At 38.6% G+C, this 16,288-nt stretch overlaps 1 protein-coding gene across 5 annotated transcripts in view; it reads left to right on the top strand.

The window, feature by feature from the left end:
- The window catches only part of KCNAB1 (potassium voltage-gated channel subfamily A regulatory beta subunit 1), a 375,912-nt gene that overhangs the window by 132,242 nt on the left and 227,382 nt on the right, over positions 1-16,288 (top strand). For 2 of the 5 annotated variants that reach the window (XM_069473060.1, XM_069473058.1), the window contains exon 1: positions 58-278. The exons of the other annotated variants lie outside the window; for them this stretch is intronic. In XM_069473060.1, the coding sequence (XP_069329161.1) occupies positions 58-278 (221 nt within the window). Of the gene's footprint in view, positions 1-57; positions 279-16,288 lie in introns of those variants that run through there. 5 annotated transcript variants of the gene reach the window in all.

The following is a 16,288-nucleotide window of genomic DNA, read 5'->3' as shown; positions in this document are numbered from 1 at the left end:
TCGTGACTGCCTGTGTTCTGGGGTTCTGAGAGGGCCCGTGCGCTGCCCGGGGAAGCAATGCAAGTCTCCATAGCCTGCACAGAGCACAATTTGAAGAGTCGGAATGGTGAGGACCGACTTCTGAGCAAGCAGAGCTCCACCGCCCCCAATGTGGTGAACGCAGCCCGGGCCAAATTCCGCACGGTCGCTATCATCGCGCGCAGCCTGGGGACGTTCACCCCTCAGCATCACATTTCTCTCAAAGAGTCCACCGCAAAGCAGACTGGCATGAAATATAGGTATGGATGTAAGATTCCCTCTGCCCGGGGTTTCCGGGTTCTATACAGGTGCAGTGGAGACAGTTCATCGGTTTTAAAAAGTGACTTACTCATCGGTGGGTTGCTTATTTTAGAATGCTCAGGTGTTTTTAAAATAGCTCCTTAGGAGGATAGAAAAGTCCAGGGTGGCTGTGTGTGTGTGTATGATTTTTTAAAATGTGGCCCATTTTCTATATTCCATAGTGTTAGGAACACCTTAGAAGCTGCATAAATTCCAGTCCACAGGAAAAAACACAACTGCTGGAAACTGGTATTTAGATCAGGCTAGTTTTTCAATAGCAAACGTGTTTGTCCTATTTTGTGATAAAGACTGTATTTTCCGTGATTATACTATCAAAAATAGTTTCCCATCTACTACTACACTCTTATTTATCTTTTGAAAGACGAAGGTAACAGATGCTATGCAAAGTTTTTAAGGAAGCTGTTGCAGAAAGAAACATCTATAATGGGAAATTAGATTGAACACTGCCATACTTATACCTAAATTACTGCTTGAAATAAATATAGACCTTGTTGTGAAACATAGAGAAAAAAGTCAATTGTTGCAATACTACTAGTTTCCTTATAAATTTTTAGCTCCCTCTTACTCTGTTGCTTTCCATAGTTGGAAATTTTCCTGGTAATAGTTGATGCTCTCTCTAATAGGGAAAGACTTAAATTTGATAAGTAGAAAATTTCATTATTCAATTATGTGACTCCTGTCTCCATATTACATTTGCTTTGTGCCAAACCCTCCTGACTTTGTTTCTTAAAACTAGTTCCTCTAGTTTCTGAAAGTGTTTGTGGATGTAGAGTAGAGAAGCTACTGAAACATCTTCCAAAGGCTTTGATTACTCCAGTTGGCAGACATGTTTTGTTAATTGCTTACATTTAACATAGCTTGTCTTTGTTAGGAACCAGGCTTTAGGATAGGATGAATTTACTTTAGTTAACATAATGCACATCTAACCTTGTATTTTCCATGTGGGGTTGCTAAAATAATCATTTAAACCTATTTCTATAAAAGTTGCCCTTGAAAAAAGTTTCTTTGCAGAGATACAGGAAAGTTTCTCATTGTAAAATGTCAAGCCCTGTTGTTTTGATATATTTTTGAGCCATTAAGAGATAAAGCCCTTGAATAGGGAAAAGCAAAAGAACCATAGCTCAAGCTCTTTGCCCCAACTGCAGTACAAATGCAAGCAGCCTGACTCTGGTCTACTCATTGAAGCATCAGCTGTGTGAGTGCCTTTGCTTTTCGCAATATTCCCATGATGGAGAGTGGGGACCTACAATAACAGTTCTCTAAATGAGACTGCAGTCTCGAGTGCACTGGTATTTTCTACTGCTGCTGGGGCATACACACACAGCCCCTGCCCTGTAGACACAGTGCTGCTCTGCATGCAGTTCAGTTGCTGAGATGGAGGTGAGCTGCTGCTTTCTTGGGCAAGGTCCCCAGGAACGAGGCAGTGGAGGTTAAGGCAGATCACAGAAGGTGGTTTGAATTGTGGCCTCCAGCACTTTAGCAGCACTATGAACTTTCTTTTTGTACTAGAAGAAATAAAAAGTGACACCCTTCATTTCCTGTGGCAGAGTTTCATAATTGCTTGTGGATGATTGTGTTGGAAGAGTTTCATTTTATGAGGGCTTTTGGAAGTCAGGAGATTTCCGTTAAGATTTTTCTGGTAGCACAGGTCAGTCAACTCAGATTGCGTGATAACTGTCTCTGTTTCCCAAAAGCTCAGTGCGTGAACAAGATTCTTGGGTACCTTTCATGACTGGCAACTGAAGACAGCTCTTCTCTGATAAAAAGCCATTTGGGGTCTTCAGTATACTTTGAGTTATTCATTGTTGATGGTGACTAAACAAGATGCCTGTGCTCCACTTGCTTTCTTATTCTAATCTACTCCATCTATGACAATCAGACGGCTTGTGTGTGTGAATGTGACTTGCTCCTCCTCTCTTTCAAATTCTACTCTGAATGACCTTTAGGAAAGAGATTGTGAGATTATGCCAAATGTACACTAAGCTTTCTTATGGCTAAAAGGGGGAGGGAGACTAACTATATACTAATACTTTATCAAAACTGATAGAACTATCTTTAGTTAGCCAAATTATCCCCTTTTTACACTGTCACGAAAATATAATATGCATATATAAACTATTTGTTAGTGGTAAATAGCAGAAAATAATAGACAATGCCATAGAATGGGGAAGGTAATTGGCTGGGGTAAACAACACCTAGAATGCCTGAAAGAGCTAGAATGGGAAGTTAGTGGCTAATTGTGGTCATAACAATATTCTCATCCTTGAAAATGATTTCCACAGGCAGAGTTTTCAGGGCATCCATAAATACCCTAGATGATCAAAAATATTGTCTTTTTGTGCATTTTTCTGAGGAGGGGGTTATAAATTTCATCAGAATTTGAGAAGGGGCTACCACTCAAAAATTGTCAAACAATGGTGTCATTGAGGGAAGATGAATTCATTTAGTCAATAGAGTCAACAAATACTTGTTGAACCCCTACCCCATAACAGGAAGCTTGCGAGGACTGGGTACACAAAGGTGCAGAGGCCAGACAAGGTTTGGAGCTTACATTCAGGTTGGGGAAATAGAACATGATTAAGAAAAGAAACACAAATAATAGAATCATCTATTTCGAGACATTCCTATGAAGGCTATGTTTTGGGGGGTGATAGTCAAGTCTGGGCCAACTTATTTTATCCATTTTGAAGGCTACCAACTCTACTTTAGTTCCAGAATTAATGATTGCATCTTGGGGTGTGAGTAATCGTGCCCATATCTGCCACCTATTTTGTTATTTCAGGGACTTCTTTCAGGTCCAGCCCTGATGTAAGGAGCTACCTAACAGTTGAGGACCCACTTATAACCCTAATCAATAAATAGAATGCCTTCTACTTATATAACGCCTTATGAGTTTTAAAGCCCAACTCATTATCATCACCTATGATTATCATCCATTAATCAAGAACTCCTGGAATTGGGATTTTAGAAAGAATTAATATACACTTATGCAAAACATCTAAATTCTACAAGAATAAAACGCTCAAAGCTGCTATTACATTCACACCATGATCATACAAGAATCTTGCGTCAAATTGTTTATTGTTTCAAAGCTGAAGATGAGAAAAAATCCACTACAACATTCTGCTATTCAAATGCTACTGTTAGCTCAAGAGAATAAGATTTTACCTAATGTTTGTACTGGGGACTATCCTGCATGTAAATAATACAGTACTATTCTATTTCTTAGAGGTTTTTACAACACATAATATTTGTACATATTTATGCAGGTACATGTGATATTTTGTTATATACATAGAATGTGTAATGATCAAGTTGGGGTATTTAGAGTATCCATCATCTCTAGTATTTATCATTTCTCTGTGTTGGAAACATTTCAAGTCCTCTCTTCTAGCTATTTTGAAATATACACTATATTTTTGTTAATTATAGTCACCCTATTCTGCTATCAAACATTAGAATGTATTCCTTCTATCTAACTGTACATTTGTACCCATTAACCTACCTTTCTTTCTCTATACCCCCACTCCTAGAGTATTCACAGTTGTGCTATGTGAATGCATGAGAGTTCTTTTGTTTTAGTTTTGTGGGTGTTTTTAATCTCAGAGTTCATCACACTGTGTTAGTTTGATGTATACTCTACAACCGTACAGCATAGATTTACACATGATAAATGTAGGTACATTCATGAACCTTTCGTCCTATGAAGAGCAAATCACTCAGAACAGAAGTTAAGGCAGATTTGTTTATTTGTTTTTGCATGTTTGGTTGGTTGAGGTTTTTTTATATATAAAACTTTTTAGAATGATCCAGCTACTAGTGTTTGACATGGTTTCAGAACTTTTGTCATTCAGAGTTGAGCACATTTATACTGATAAACTCCCTCCTCCTCACTCTAAAGTTGTTATTTTAGTTCTAGAACAATTGGAATATGATGGACGCAATATCATTGAGAAAAACTTTATTTGCAACATACACATCTATGAAAATATAACTTTGTGCTCTATGGTTACATAAAACATGCTTTGAAATTTTTAAGATAACTCTTTACAAAAAAATAGTCTGAGAAATAATCTTTAAATTCCACTAAAAACTCCACCTTTTTCCATTTCTTTAGGTTAACCACACTTTACTATTAAATTTTTTTGAAATAATTATAGATTCACAGAAATTTGCATAAAACAAAAGATATATGGAATTTCCTTGTACCCTTAAATTCCAATTTTCCCCAGGGGTAACATCTTGCTTAACTATAGCACAATATCAAAACTAGGAAATTGACTTTGGTACAATCCACAGAACTTATTCATATTTTACCAGTTATACATGTATTCATTTGTGTGTGTGTGTGTTTCTATGTCTATGCAGCTTTAACACGTGTATAGATTTGTGTAACCACCACAGCAGTAAAGAATTAGAATGGCTCCATAATCACAAGTCTCCCTCAGGCTGTCCCTTTTTGGCCACATCCGCTAACTCTTCCCCAATTCCTGACCCTTGGTAACCACAATCTTTAAGCCATTTCTATAATTTTGTTGTTTCAAGAATATTATATAAATGAATAGTAGGTATTGAGATTGGCTTTTTATTTCACTTGGGAGAGTTTATGCAGGGAGAGAGAATCTTGTGGCCATAACAAAGGGTTGGATTATAGCACTCTGAGGCCAAGGTGAGCTGTGGAAACATAAGGGAGCAACAGCAATAGAGAGACTATTAAGGATTTTTAAGCAGAGTATCTGGTTACAAAGTTCTGTTAAGAAAGGATTAAACTGGCAGTTGTTCCAAAAAAAAGAAAAAAGAAAAGAAAGCATGTAAGAGTTGTAGGTTTGAAATAAGAAAATTCAGGTTGAATTCCATGGCATTCTCTATTTTCCTTTAAAGAATCAAGACTATATGGAAGACTCAGACCAGATACCACATGCCTGTCCCATGCCATTCCTTTCACAGCCTCTTTATTAAAGCACTCACTGCATCCACTGTTCCTTACCTCCCACGAATGGTGGGTAGATTTTGAATCAAAGCAATTCAAGTGAAAGATCAATCTTGTCAGCCGATTACATAAAAGGCACTGAGTGCATGTGTGTGTGTGTGCATGTGAATCTCCGTATGGGGAAAAGTGGGAGGAAATAGGTGGGCTGAAAAGGAGGAAGAGAAGAGCTAGCTCTGTGGCTGTGTTTCAAATAGAAATATTTGATTTTAGTCCAGAGAAAAGAGCAGTTGGTTACTTAAAATGCCAATTTGGTTTTGTTGTTGTGTTTTTTTATTTTTATTTTTTTGGTAAAGAATACCATTGCCATTTCCACTGACACTCATGGGTGTGGGCTTTCTTCTCCTCCTCAAGGCAAAATGGTGAGAATGGGGAGGTGGAGAAACCTTCCTAAAAATTAGTTGCTGATTTAATCTCACAGAGTTTATTCCACCTCTGCAAGGCACCAGTCAGAAGTCTGGCATCCATGGGATGGTGAGAAAATGGTAGGAGGAGAGGGAGCCTCCTGGAAGTTATTAGGCAAACATTGCTCCAGTTCCATGGTTTTAGAAGTGTGTGTAGGGGGGTGCGGGTCTGTGGACCTGTGTGTGCGCATGCGTGTGCATGCATATGCATATGGAGGAATCGATTCAAGCAGTTTCCAGAAACAGCTCGTTTTCTAGCTGCTGGCTTCAATTTGGTTGCTACACACGGAGTCCTTAATCCCAAATCCACTCAGTGATCCTCTTCAGAAGTACACTCATTTTAGGGAAATTATTTTTTCTTAATTTTTGCAAACATTTCAATTTATGGTAATTTGAGAAATGTTCTGAGAGGAAGAAAAAAATCCCATCACATTCAAAAGGAAAATCAAATTCCTAAATTTCATTTTGATTTTTCATATTCATGTCATCAAATTCATAGTCTATCCTCAGTATATCAATTCATGAACAGTATGAGATCTGGGTCCAGTGAATCTGATCAAAATATAGGACTGTTGATTTCTTTAAGTATTCCCCCCACCCCCCAAAAAAAACTCTTTTAGGAAAGAAGACTCCCTTATGAGGAGAGTTGAATTTATAAACATTGATTAATACTTGTCCTTCAAGAATTTCAAAGCCATTCACATAGGTAGTTATTAGACATAATAAGAAATGATTTGATGTTGCAAGTTAATCATGTTTTAATGTAAAAAGACATTTTTGTAACAAGTTTTCCACTGTTTTCAGAATTAGGAAATAGAGTGATTGAACCTGTAGACTTTAAGGCAAAAGTCTTTAAATTTCCATTTCAACACTGAAAATCATTAATACTAGATGATACCTAGAAATGAGTGCGTTAGCAATGGATGGTGTTGAGGAACTTTAGATGCCATCTCATGCAGGCATTTTATTTTATACAGAATGGCCAGTTCCTTGGTCAGAGGAAGCCAAGGAGAAGGCCAAGGCCATACTGAGGTCTCCTGACTCCAAGGGCAAGGGTAAGGTTCCTTATGCTCCTTGAGCTTCTACATTGCAGCTTCTTTTTAGGCCCCATTTTAACACAGGAAAGAAGCACAGCATGTGAAATGCTTCTAGAAAGGACAGTTCTCTTCTCTACATATGCACCATCTGCAGCTCAAGCTTTTATCTCCAGAAGAAGCAAAGCCCTGCTGTGTGCTGAGAGAACCAGACCAGCTTTCTCCATCTCCTGCAGAGCCACGAGGACCCCAATGTGCTTCCACAGCAGCTCTCTACTGACACGCGTCTTGAAGCTGGACATAAATCAACTTCCAAATGATGTGCTTAGTGTCACAGCGTCTCAAGCACTGGTGTCTGAGAAAGACCTACAAAGCCATGGCCACAGATAATTGGACATCTCCACACTGGATAGGAAATGCTCATTTGGGCATTCTGTGCTGAACATACTTAACTGTCCTCCATGTTGTTTTAGAGATTACTTTAAAAGCTTGCTCCTAAAAGTCAGAACTGAAATACATTGAAAAATCCTTATTGCAGGTTGATTTTCAGTTACCCAGATTGGAAAGCAAAACAGAAGCCCAGCAGTGATTTTTTTTTCTTGGAATCGACATCTAGGGAGGACTCTGAGAGCACTCGCACAGGCCATCTGGTCCAGCCCTCATGAGAAATCTGTCCTGTTTTTCCAACTTGCACCATGCAGCAACTACTTGTAAAGGCCTCTGAAGAAATATTGTGTAATCTCCTTTCACGGTAGTCATGAAAAAATTTGGCTCTTATTTCTGAGAATCAGAATCATTCATTTAGCTCTGAGTCCTCAGAGGAAGCAATAAGGTGGAGGTGTTCAGAATTCTTGTCTGTTGTCTGGACCCTAACAGTCAAGTCAAAGAGGACAACGGAGATAAAAGATTAAGAAGCAAGAAACCGAGGGCTCAGCGATGAGGCAAAGGAGGCACACCTGGCATGCAGAGGATCTCAACTTCCTGCTGCCACTTGGGGAGGGGCTTCTTCCCCATTCTGGTCCTAGCACTGCTCATCTGGCCTGACTGTGCTACAGCGGAACCACCCAAGAGTCAAAGAAATAGCTCCCTTCTTGCAATCAACTCGCCTTCTTTAAAGCTGCATCGGAAGCTTCTTGGCCTGTCCTCCATTGAGATGACAATGAGCTAACTATAATTTCCTGCCTCCTGGTACTTGAAAACCACTGCTACGACTCAGATTCCTAACTTCCAGAATGGCTCCAGGCCTTTCCTCCTAGATTTCATTTTGACTCGCAACCATAATTATGACTCTCGTTCAAACCCTCTATATGACTCTTCTTTGAGGCACCCAGTGCCGGATATAACTCCAAGTAAAGGTCTAGACTATTTGGTATAGAATAGCGAGATTGCCTAATAACAGAAATATGCTCTGTCCCTGTGTTTGCATTCTCTGGTCATGCTTACTGTTTTAGGAAGAAAACAATTGTCATTCATACTTTGAGTTAATCTTTGAAAAAACTTCCGGGAAACATTAAAAAAAAAAAAATCTAACCTGTTTACTATAATAATGGAGGATGACTACACTGATACATAGCAACTCTTATGAGATCCTCAGCTCCAAAGGTTATAGTGTGCCAATTGAAGTCTCTTGTATTAAAGAAATATGAAAAGGTCAAATTTGATATATGGATTTCAATGGTAGTTAAGTATCCAGATAGGAAACTAACAGCTTGTAATATGATTAATTTGCCTTTTGGTGTGCTCTTTTAGAGAAGTCCTTTTTAACCTAGCAGGTATAAGTATAAAGTATAAGTAAAGATAACTGTATATGACTAGTATTATTAAGAAGAAAAGTTTTCTGTATTGGTAATTAACATCTTCCAGGAGAATGTCCACGAAAAGGCCCTACTCTAGGAAATGCTAAGCACAGTGATGAGTTTACATCTACTGGAAAGACCATCTGGTATAACAGAGCCCATATAAGAAAAGAAAGCGTTTTCCTGAGGAACACATACTAATAAGCACTGTCCTTTTCATTTCTTTGAAATTAGCTTCCACTTTAGGTTTTTATCTTCCTGGATTTTTGTTTTTAGTGTCTTTGGCCTGGGACCACAACAAGAAGCTTGTTATAAAAACCAACTGTGTAAATAACATGGCTTTAATGAATGTTACTTCTCTTTCCACTGAAGAACCACAAGGAATTCCTTTGAGGCATTTGATGAAAATCGACCTTTTGACTCACTACCACTCCATTTCCTTCCTCTATACACACAGCACTTCTGCATTATGGTGTCTTTGCATTTACTTTAAAAAACTGGAAATGCTCAGAAGAAATCTCAGCAGCCTGATCCCAGAAAGTTTTCATCTTGATGGAAAACATATTTGTTTTGTTTTAACGAAGAGAAAATAAACTAACTACTGCTATAAAGAGACCCAAATAGAAAGAAGGAGTTGGGAAATTTGTGGTCTAAAGGAAGTAATTGTAAAGTAGGAATAGGAAACATATTGCTATAGAATCCTTCATGGGGCTAGGTAATTCCACATGCATTTTCAACTTGGCAGCATCGTCTTTCCATAGATAGGACAATGTATTTAGAGTCAACAGTGTACAGCAAGCCCCTTTAGGAGTGCTTTGAGGGTAGAAAGGGGAAGAGCCTGACTTATGCTTGCTGTTCTCCAGCAGGGCCTGTATTCTAACACAGAAAAGACGTTTTCCTCAGGCCTAATGCAAATACAGTGATGACAACATTGGTTAATGTTGACAGCAGAAAGAAAAATAAACAAATCGAAGTCTGTGTGTTTATTCTGCAAATGAATTCTGCCTGATTACATGTCATTGATGGCCATTAATGAAGTAAATGTGATGAGTTTAATGTGTTCTTCAGTTTCATTTCTTAGCAGGAAGACAATACTATCACATGACAATACTACCAATCAAAGTATTTGGCCTTACTTTAACAATAATTAGTTTTAGAAGTAGAAACATTCATAAAAAGTTAGTTTATAATTTTGCCTGTTGGCTATTTCTTCTCAAGATATTCGCCTGGTCTGTACTTATTTTGAGATGGAAATACTGTGGGGATAGGGTTTGACAAAAGACAAATGCCAGTTATCGGAATGTCTGAGTAACATTCTTAGCCAATAAAATATTATTTTATGCTGGTTGCCTCATGTAAACATTTAAACCAAAGGATTAAAAGAACTTAATATTATCGGTATGCTTGAGAAAAACTCTGAAAGAAAGTAGTGAATAGAGTTATGCCCCTTTTCAGTTACAACAACTGAGACACAAAAACATAACTTACTGATAATATTGTACAGCCTAAAATGTTGGACTTTAGGGTTCAGTTCTAAGTTCAGGCAGCTTCTGGCCTATTTTCTCTTATGGTGACTAGTATATGTTTATATCAATAGTGACTTAGGATTTTTTTTTTTTTTTTAAGGCTGGTCAAGTGAAGCAGTGGGAGTGGAGAAGGAGCAAAGGAATCTGTAACTGGTTGTGATCAGTTAGTTGTAAACACCACTGCACTCGGACCAACAGTGACTTAGGAATAAAAGCAGTCTAGCACCGGCAAATACCATTTCTGGGCAAGGTTTTACTTTCCCTTATCAACATGAAGCAGTGGATTGGTCCAGGTGTTTGATATCCTCCATCACTACTCTGCCCAGAAAACCAGGGCAGAGGCAGGACCAGAGCAGAGTTGTACACAGAGCATGCACTGAGGAGTTCAGGGATGCTCTCAGCACCCACAGGCTGACGGGAAGTTCAGCAGCCACCGCGGTTTTCTGCTTTTACTTTTGGCAGTTCAAGCTATTAGAAATATGCCTCAAGGGAGAAATAAGTACATCGTAGGGTGTTAATAGGTAAATATATATCAGGCTCAGGAGGTAACAGATATTTGGAAGGTGATTTTTTTTTGGCAAGTATTCATCATATATTTAGTTCATCATTTATCTTGAGTGTGTGCTTATGTGTGTGTTTGTGTGTTTTAAGTGCACACACATACCTGGGTAGTATGGGTGAATGGCTCGGTGGGAATGTGGTGTAGTAGCTAAGGGAACTGTCACACCCATTTACCCTGTCTTGATTGGCAGTATCTGTAAGATCTGATAATCCTTTTCAGGGTTTCAAGGTTGTTTTGAAGACTACATGAGACAATGTACGTAAAGGACCAGTTATAATCCATTATAATTGTCATTAACATCAATATCAGCATAGAATGGAATAGGGGGACAAGAAAAAAATGAATTTTTTTGAGCACATGATACCTTTGCAATAGGTCCTGCTATTTAGCTTTTTCTATTTTGTTGGCTTCAGAATATTCCTCTTTTAATCATCGCCAGTTCTAGCACAGTCGTCTGGTATGTTCTAGATGATCAATAAAGGTTTGTTGGATGGACAAATGGATGTATGAATGATCCAGTTTTCATAAGCTTCAAAGGCTTCTGTGGGATTGTATTAGGTTAGTAAGTATGAAATGTCCAATTTCCTTAGATACTAAGTTTGACAGTTGATACCTCTGACATTTCACTTTGACACTTATCTTATTTTTATTGTGAAGGTACATCCTCAATCTTTCAAACATACGTTTTGGCTTGTGACTATCTTTCAAATTTTTTTAGAGCAATTTTTGTGAAACCATGGATAAGTCAAAAATTCGTGTTATTTTCGAATATGAGTTCCATCATGGAACCAATGCAGCACAGACAGCTCTAAATATCAATGAAGTGTTTGGGAAAGATGTGGCTAATGACTGCACAGTACATAGATGGTTTGAGAATTTCCATTCTGGAGATTTTAATCTTGAAAATGAGCCACATGGGCAACCTGAGACCAAGGTGGATAATGATGAGCTGAAAGCTATCATGGAAGTGAATCCATCTCAACCTACGCATGAATTAGCAGCAAGGTTTGACATTACTATTCCAATAATATTGGATCATTTAAAACAAATTAACAAGGTAAAGAAGCTGTGTAGATGGGTTCAGCATGAATTAAATGAGCTTCAGAAGAGACATTGTCTTGAAGCTTGCCTTTCTTTGCTGTCACACATAAAGGTGAACCGTTTCTATACCGTATTGTTACAATGTGACGAAAAATGGATTCTTTTTGACAATCACAAGTGTTCAGCACAATGGTTGGATAAAGATGAAGTGCCAAAACACAGTCCAAAACCAAATATTCATCCAAAAAAACTACCTCTGTCTGTTTGGTGGTCCAGTGCTGGTATTATCCACTACAACTTCATGAAACCTGGTCAATCAATTACAAAGGATGTCTACAGCAACTAGTTGGGTGAAATGATGAGGCTGCATGTGATTAAGCAGCTGAGATTGGTCAACAGAGACAAGTCAATCCTCTTGCAAGACAACCAACACTCGACCACAAACAACACTGCTCAAACCATAGAGGCTGGACTTGGAAACTCTTGGTCATCTACTGTATTCAGCAGATCTTGTACCAACTGACTATCACTTCTTCCAGGCTTTGGACCACTCCTTGTGAGGAAAAACATTTAATTCTCAACAACTTGTGGAAAACGGCTTTGGCGATTTCATCGCCACTTCTTCTCCAGGCTTCTTCGCTGCTGGCATAAACAAGCTAACCGTTAAGATGGCAAAACTGTGCAGATGGTTTAGGCACATACTTTGATTAATTGTACTGCATCTTGTTTGAGATATAATAAACTACAATTTTGATTCAAAATTAGACATTTCATATTTAATGATCTAATATCATAATAGAATCCTCTTGGCTTCCAGTACAGGCTTAATTCTCTGCCAGACTGTCCTCATCACATTCATAATGGGTCTTCTTTACTTTGGACATAGGAATCCTGGATGCTTTTGACCTTGGCTACTGAGGAGCCTAACCTATCCTTGCTGTCTGCAGAATTATTCTGCCACAATGACTGGAAATTAGTAGTTGTACATGGTTTCTGCTGTATTTACTTACACCAAGCCTTGTTTCAGAAAAGAATTTAAGGTGGCTCTCAAAATTGCATAGATGACAAAAAGAGAAAAGAAAGCTAAAACTATAGACAGGAATTAAGGACGCTTGTAACCATTTGTCCTGTTGTTTAGACACTAAAGAGTTCACATGTCCTCAAGAAACATCTGCTGGCCATTCACTGTGTTATTACAGAAGAGAAAGTGCAGCTGTGTGCAGGGTCCTTGGGGGAGGGTTGTGCAGGTACTGCTTGAGTCTTTGTTTTTGTTGGTCTTCTGCTAAGAATGCGAGTCTGCACAAGATGGTGATTCCTGAGTTGCCACTTGATCCCTTCCAAAGAGTGTAGCAATGAAGGTGGCTTATAATACTGCATTCCCTACAGTAGTAAAAAGATCAAGTCACAGAAAAAGAATACCTACTTGTAAACTATACTTTGGAGACAAATTATTTATATTTTTTTTTTTTTTTTTTGAGACAGAGTCTCACTCTGTTGCCCAGGCTAGAGTGAGTGCCGTGGCGTTAGCCTAGCTCACAGCAACCTCAAACTCCTGAGCTCAAGGGATCCTCCTGTCTCAGCCTCCCGAGTAGCTGGAATTACAGGCATGCACCACCATGCCCGGCTAATTTTTTCTCTATATATTTTTAGCTGTCCATATAATTTCTTTCTATTTTTAGTAGAGATGGGGTCTCGCTCTTGCTCAGGCTGGTCTCGAACTCCTGAGCTCAAACGATCCGCCCACCTCGGCCTCCCAGAGTGCTAGGATTACAGGCGTGAGCCACCACGCCTGGCCAAATTATTTATATTGATAAATGATATTTACATGTTAGCATTGATCAATTTGCAAAAATGAAATAACAATTCCAAAACTGATGCACGGATGGAGCTGAGCCTTCTCCACATGGCACATCCAGTCACTCTGGCCTTTTCTCAAGGGCTGCAGCAGCCAGAGGAATGAATCTCTCCAGGGCCCAGGCAGCAGGGCCACGTGAGACCCCAACTCCAGGTCCACTCACTCTGGCCTGCAGAAAACAACATTTTCTTCTGAGGTGCATGAACAGAGAAGCATGAATATCTTAAATTATTTTCTGGTTTGGTTGCACTGAGGTCAGTGTAGAGAGACGACATAAAGACATTAATGTGTGGGGTTTCTCCCTGCATCTCTTCACTTTTCTACATTCAAGCACATAACTTATGCTTTCTTATTTGCAGAAAGTGTGATTTTTTTATTCCAAACACCTGATCCCAGGGAGTCACGTTTGAGAGAAAAGGCATTGCCCAGGTTAAGCCGAGAGTCTGGTGAGCAGGAGCTTTCGTGGGAAGTCTGTGGGCCCCCTGAGCCTTGCTCCCTGCAGCTTCCAGGGCACATGATAAGATCTCAGAGGGAATGGCCCCATGATAGCATAAGGGCTGGATCCCTAGCCAGGGCTTCTCAACCTCTCCCAAGATCTGTGAAGCCCCCAGAGTGGTTTGAAAGCAGCAGATTTAAGGACTGTGTGAACTGGAACAACCATGGACAGATGACTAATGATGGGCACAATCACCAGTAATCATGTGGCAAACATGGACAGAATTCCCCAATGCTCAGGGTGTGAGGCCGTGGGACCTTAACCCAGTCCCAGCTGCATCAGCACGAGGGAGTGGTGAGACAGCTCATGGTGTCTGAAAGTTAAACTTCCTGTCAGTTTGGCAGGAGACAGCCCCTAATTTGAAATAAAGTTAACTCGTATAAAAACATTAACATGCTATATACCTAACTCTGTGGCCTAAGATTTTTACCTGCTTTGTGTGCATTTTGGAAGATGCTCAAGGAGAGCAGGAAGAACAATCCAGGGATCACTTCAAGATGAGGAAAGCATCCAGCCAAAGCATGGGGACCAAGATGAGGATATAAGCTTCCTACTACATAGAGACACGAGTCTCCAGAGAGGGAGCCTTGCGGAGATTATACCAATTTGATTTTAGAGCAGGAGAAGTTATTTTTATGAAACAGAAAATTTTTTTAATTTGGAATTTTTTTCATCATTTTTATTGTTGTTGTTCCATCTCCACAAGAATATAAATAATTTATTTTGTTAGCTCCTCTTGCCATACATTTATTTCTCAAAAGAATGATTAAATGGCATCTCCATTTAGGGTTAGAACATGAGATAATTTTATTAAAACCGAAGTTGAGTTTGGTAGTGCAGAGATGACTGTAAAAGGAAAATTAAGCCTATGAAATTGTCCTGTGGCTTTCATCTCCCCTCTGAGGCAGGAGAACCCCAGGTGGCTCAGTTCCTCTCTGAGCCAAGGAAGGTGCAGATTCATAAATGGCAGGCCACTGACTGACCACAGTATTTCTGAAATATCATGCATTATTCCAGCCACGATGTAGCAGGAGTTAGAGGACAAATCTGTCTCATTATTAAACTATTGTCATTAAAACTGCTTTTCATATTTAATTGTGATTATTTAGAATGGAGTAGGGATTGTACAGAATAAATAGTGCCTAACAGAGCATCATGCTTATAGATGTGGATTCTTTTTTTAAATGTAGTCATATTTTTATTTAAAGTGGAAATAATTTATATTATTTTAGGACTATTTAAAAATAATGATGCCATAAAACATGGTGTGTTTTCAACTTTTCACAATGATGAGATGTTAGCAGATAATCATGAGATAATTTTATTTTATCCTATTATAGTAATTGATAATAGAGGAATATTTTTTTCTTGCTACCACAAAACTATCTGGAAATTTCTTCTTCTGCTATTTGCCAAGTCTCTGTGGAGTTAATGACTGCCTTGCATGTATAAGGGCTGGTAATAATAAACATGATTTCAAATACATCCTTAAAATAAATTCAGCTTTTGTATTTAATGTTTCCTAAATAGACTCAAATTTTTTTTACTTCAAAATATTAAGGGGGCACAAATGTTTTTGTATAATGCTGAAATCAGGGCTTTCAGTGTAACTGCCACCAGGACAGCATTCATTGTACCCAATAGGTACAGATGTATAGTTTGTGAATATTTTCTCCCATTCTGTATGTTGCCTGTTTACTCTGTTATTTCCTTTGCTGTGCAGGAGCTTTTTAGTTTAATTAAGTCTCATTTATTTATTTTTGTTGCTCCTGTATTTGCCTATTGGATCTTAGTCACAAATTCTTTGCCTAGACCTATGTCTAGAGGAGTTTTTCCTATATTTTCTTCTATAATTTTTATGGTTTCATGCCTTACATTCAAGTCTCTAATCCATCTTGAGTTAATTTTTGTATATGGTGAAAGATATGGGTCCAGTTATTCTTCTGCATGTGGCTATCCAATTTTCCCAGAATCATTTATTCAATAGCTCATCCTCTGTCCTTTGTCTGCTTTGTCAAAGATAGGTTGCTCATAGCTATATGGTTTTATTTCTGGGTTCTCTATTCTGTTCTATTGGTTTATGTGTCTACTTTTATACCAGTACCATGCAGTTTGGATTCCTATAGCCTTGTAGTGTAATTTGACGTCAGGTAATGGTATGCTTCCAGATTTGTTCTCTTTGCTTCAGATTGCTTTTAGCAATTTGCTCTCTTTCTTGGTTCCAAATGAAGCTTAGGATTACTTTTTC

Source organism: Eulemur rufifrons, chromosome 7 (assembly GCF_041146395.1).
Source record: "Eulemur rufifrons isolate Redbay chromosome 7, OSU_ERuf_1, whole genome shotgun sequence".
Taxonomy (NCBI): domain Eukaryota; kingdom Metazoa; phylum Chordata; class Mammalia; order Primates; family Lemuridae; genus Eulemur; species Eulemur rufifrons.
This window is presented reverse-complemented; position numbering and strand designations above follow the sequence as displayed.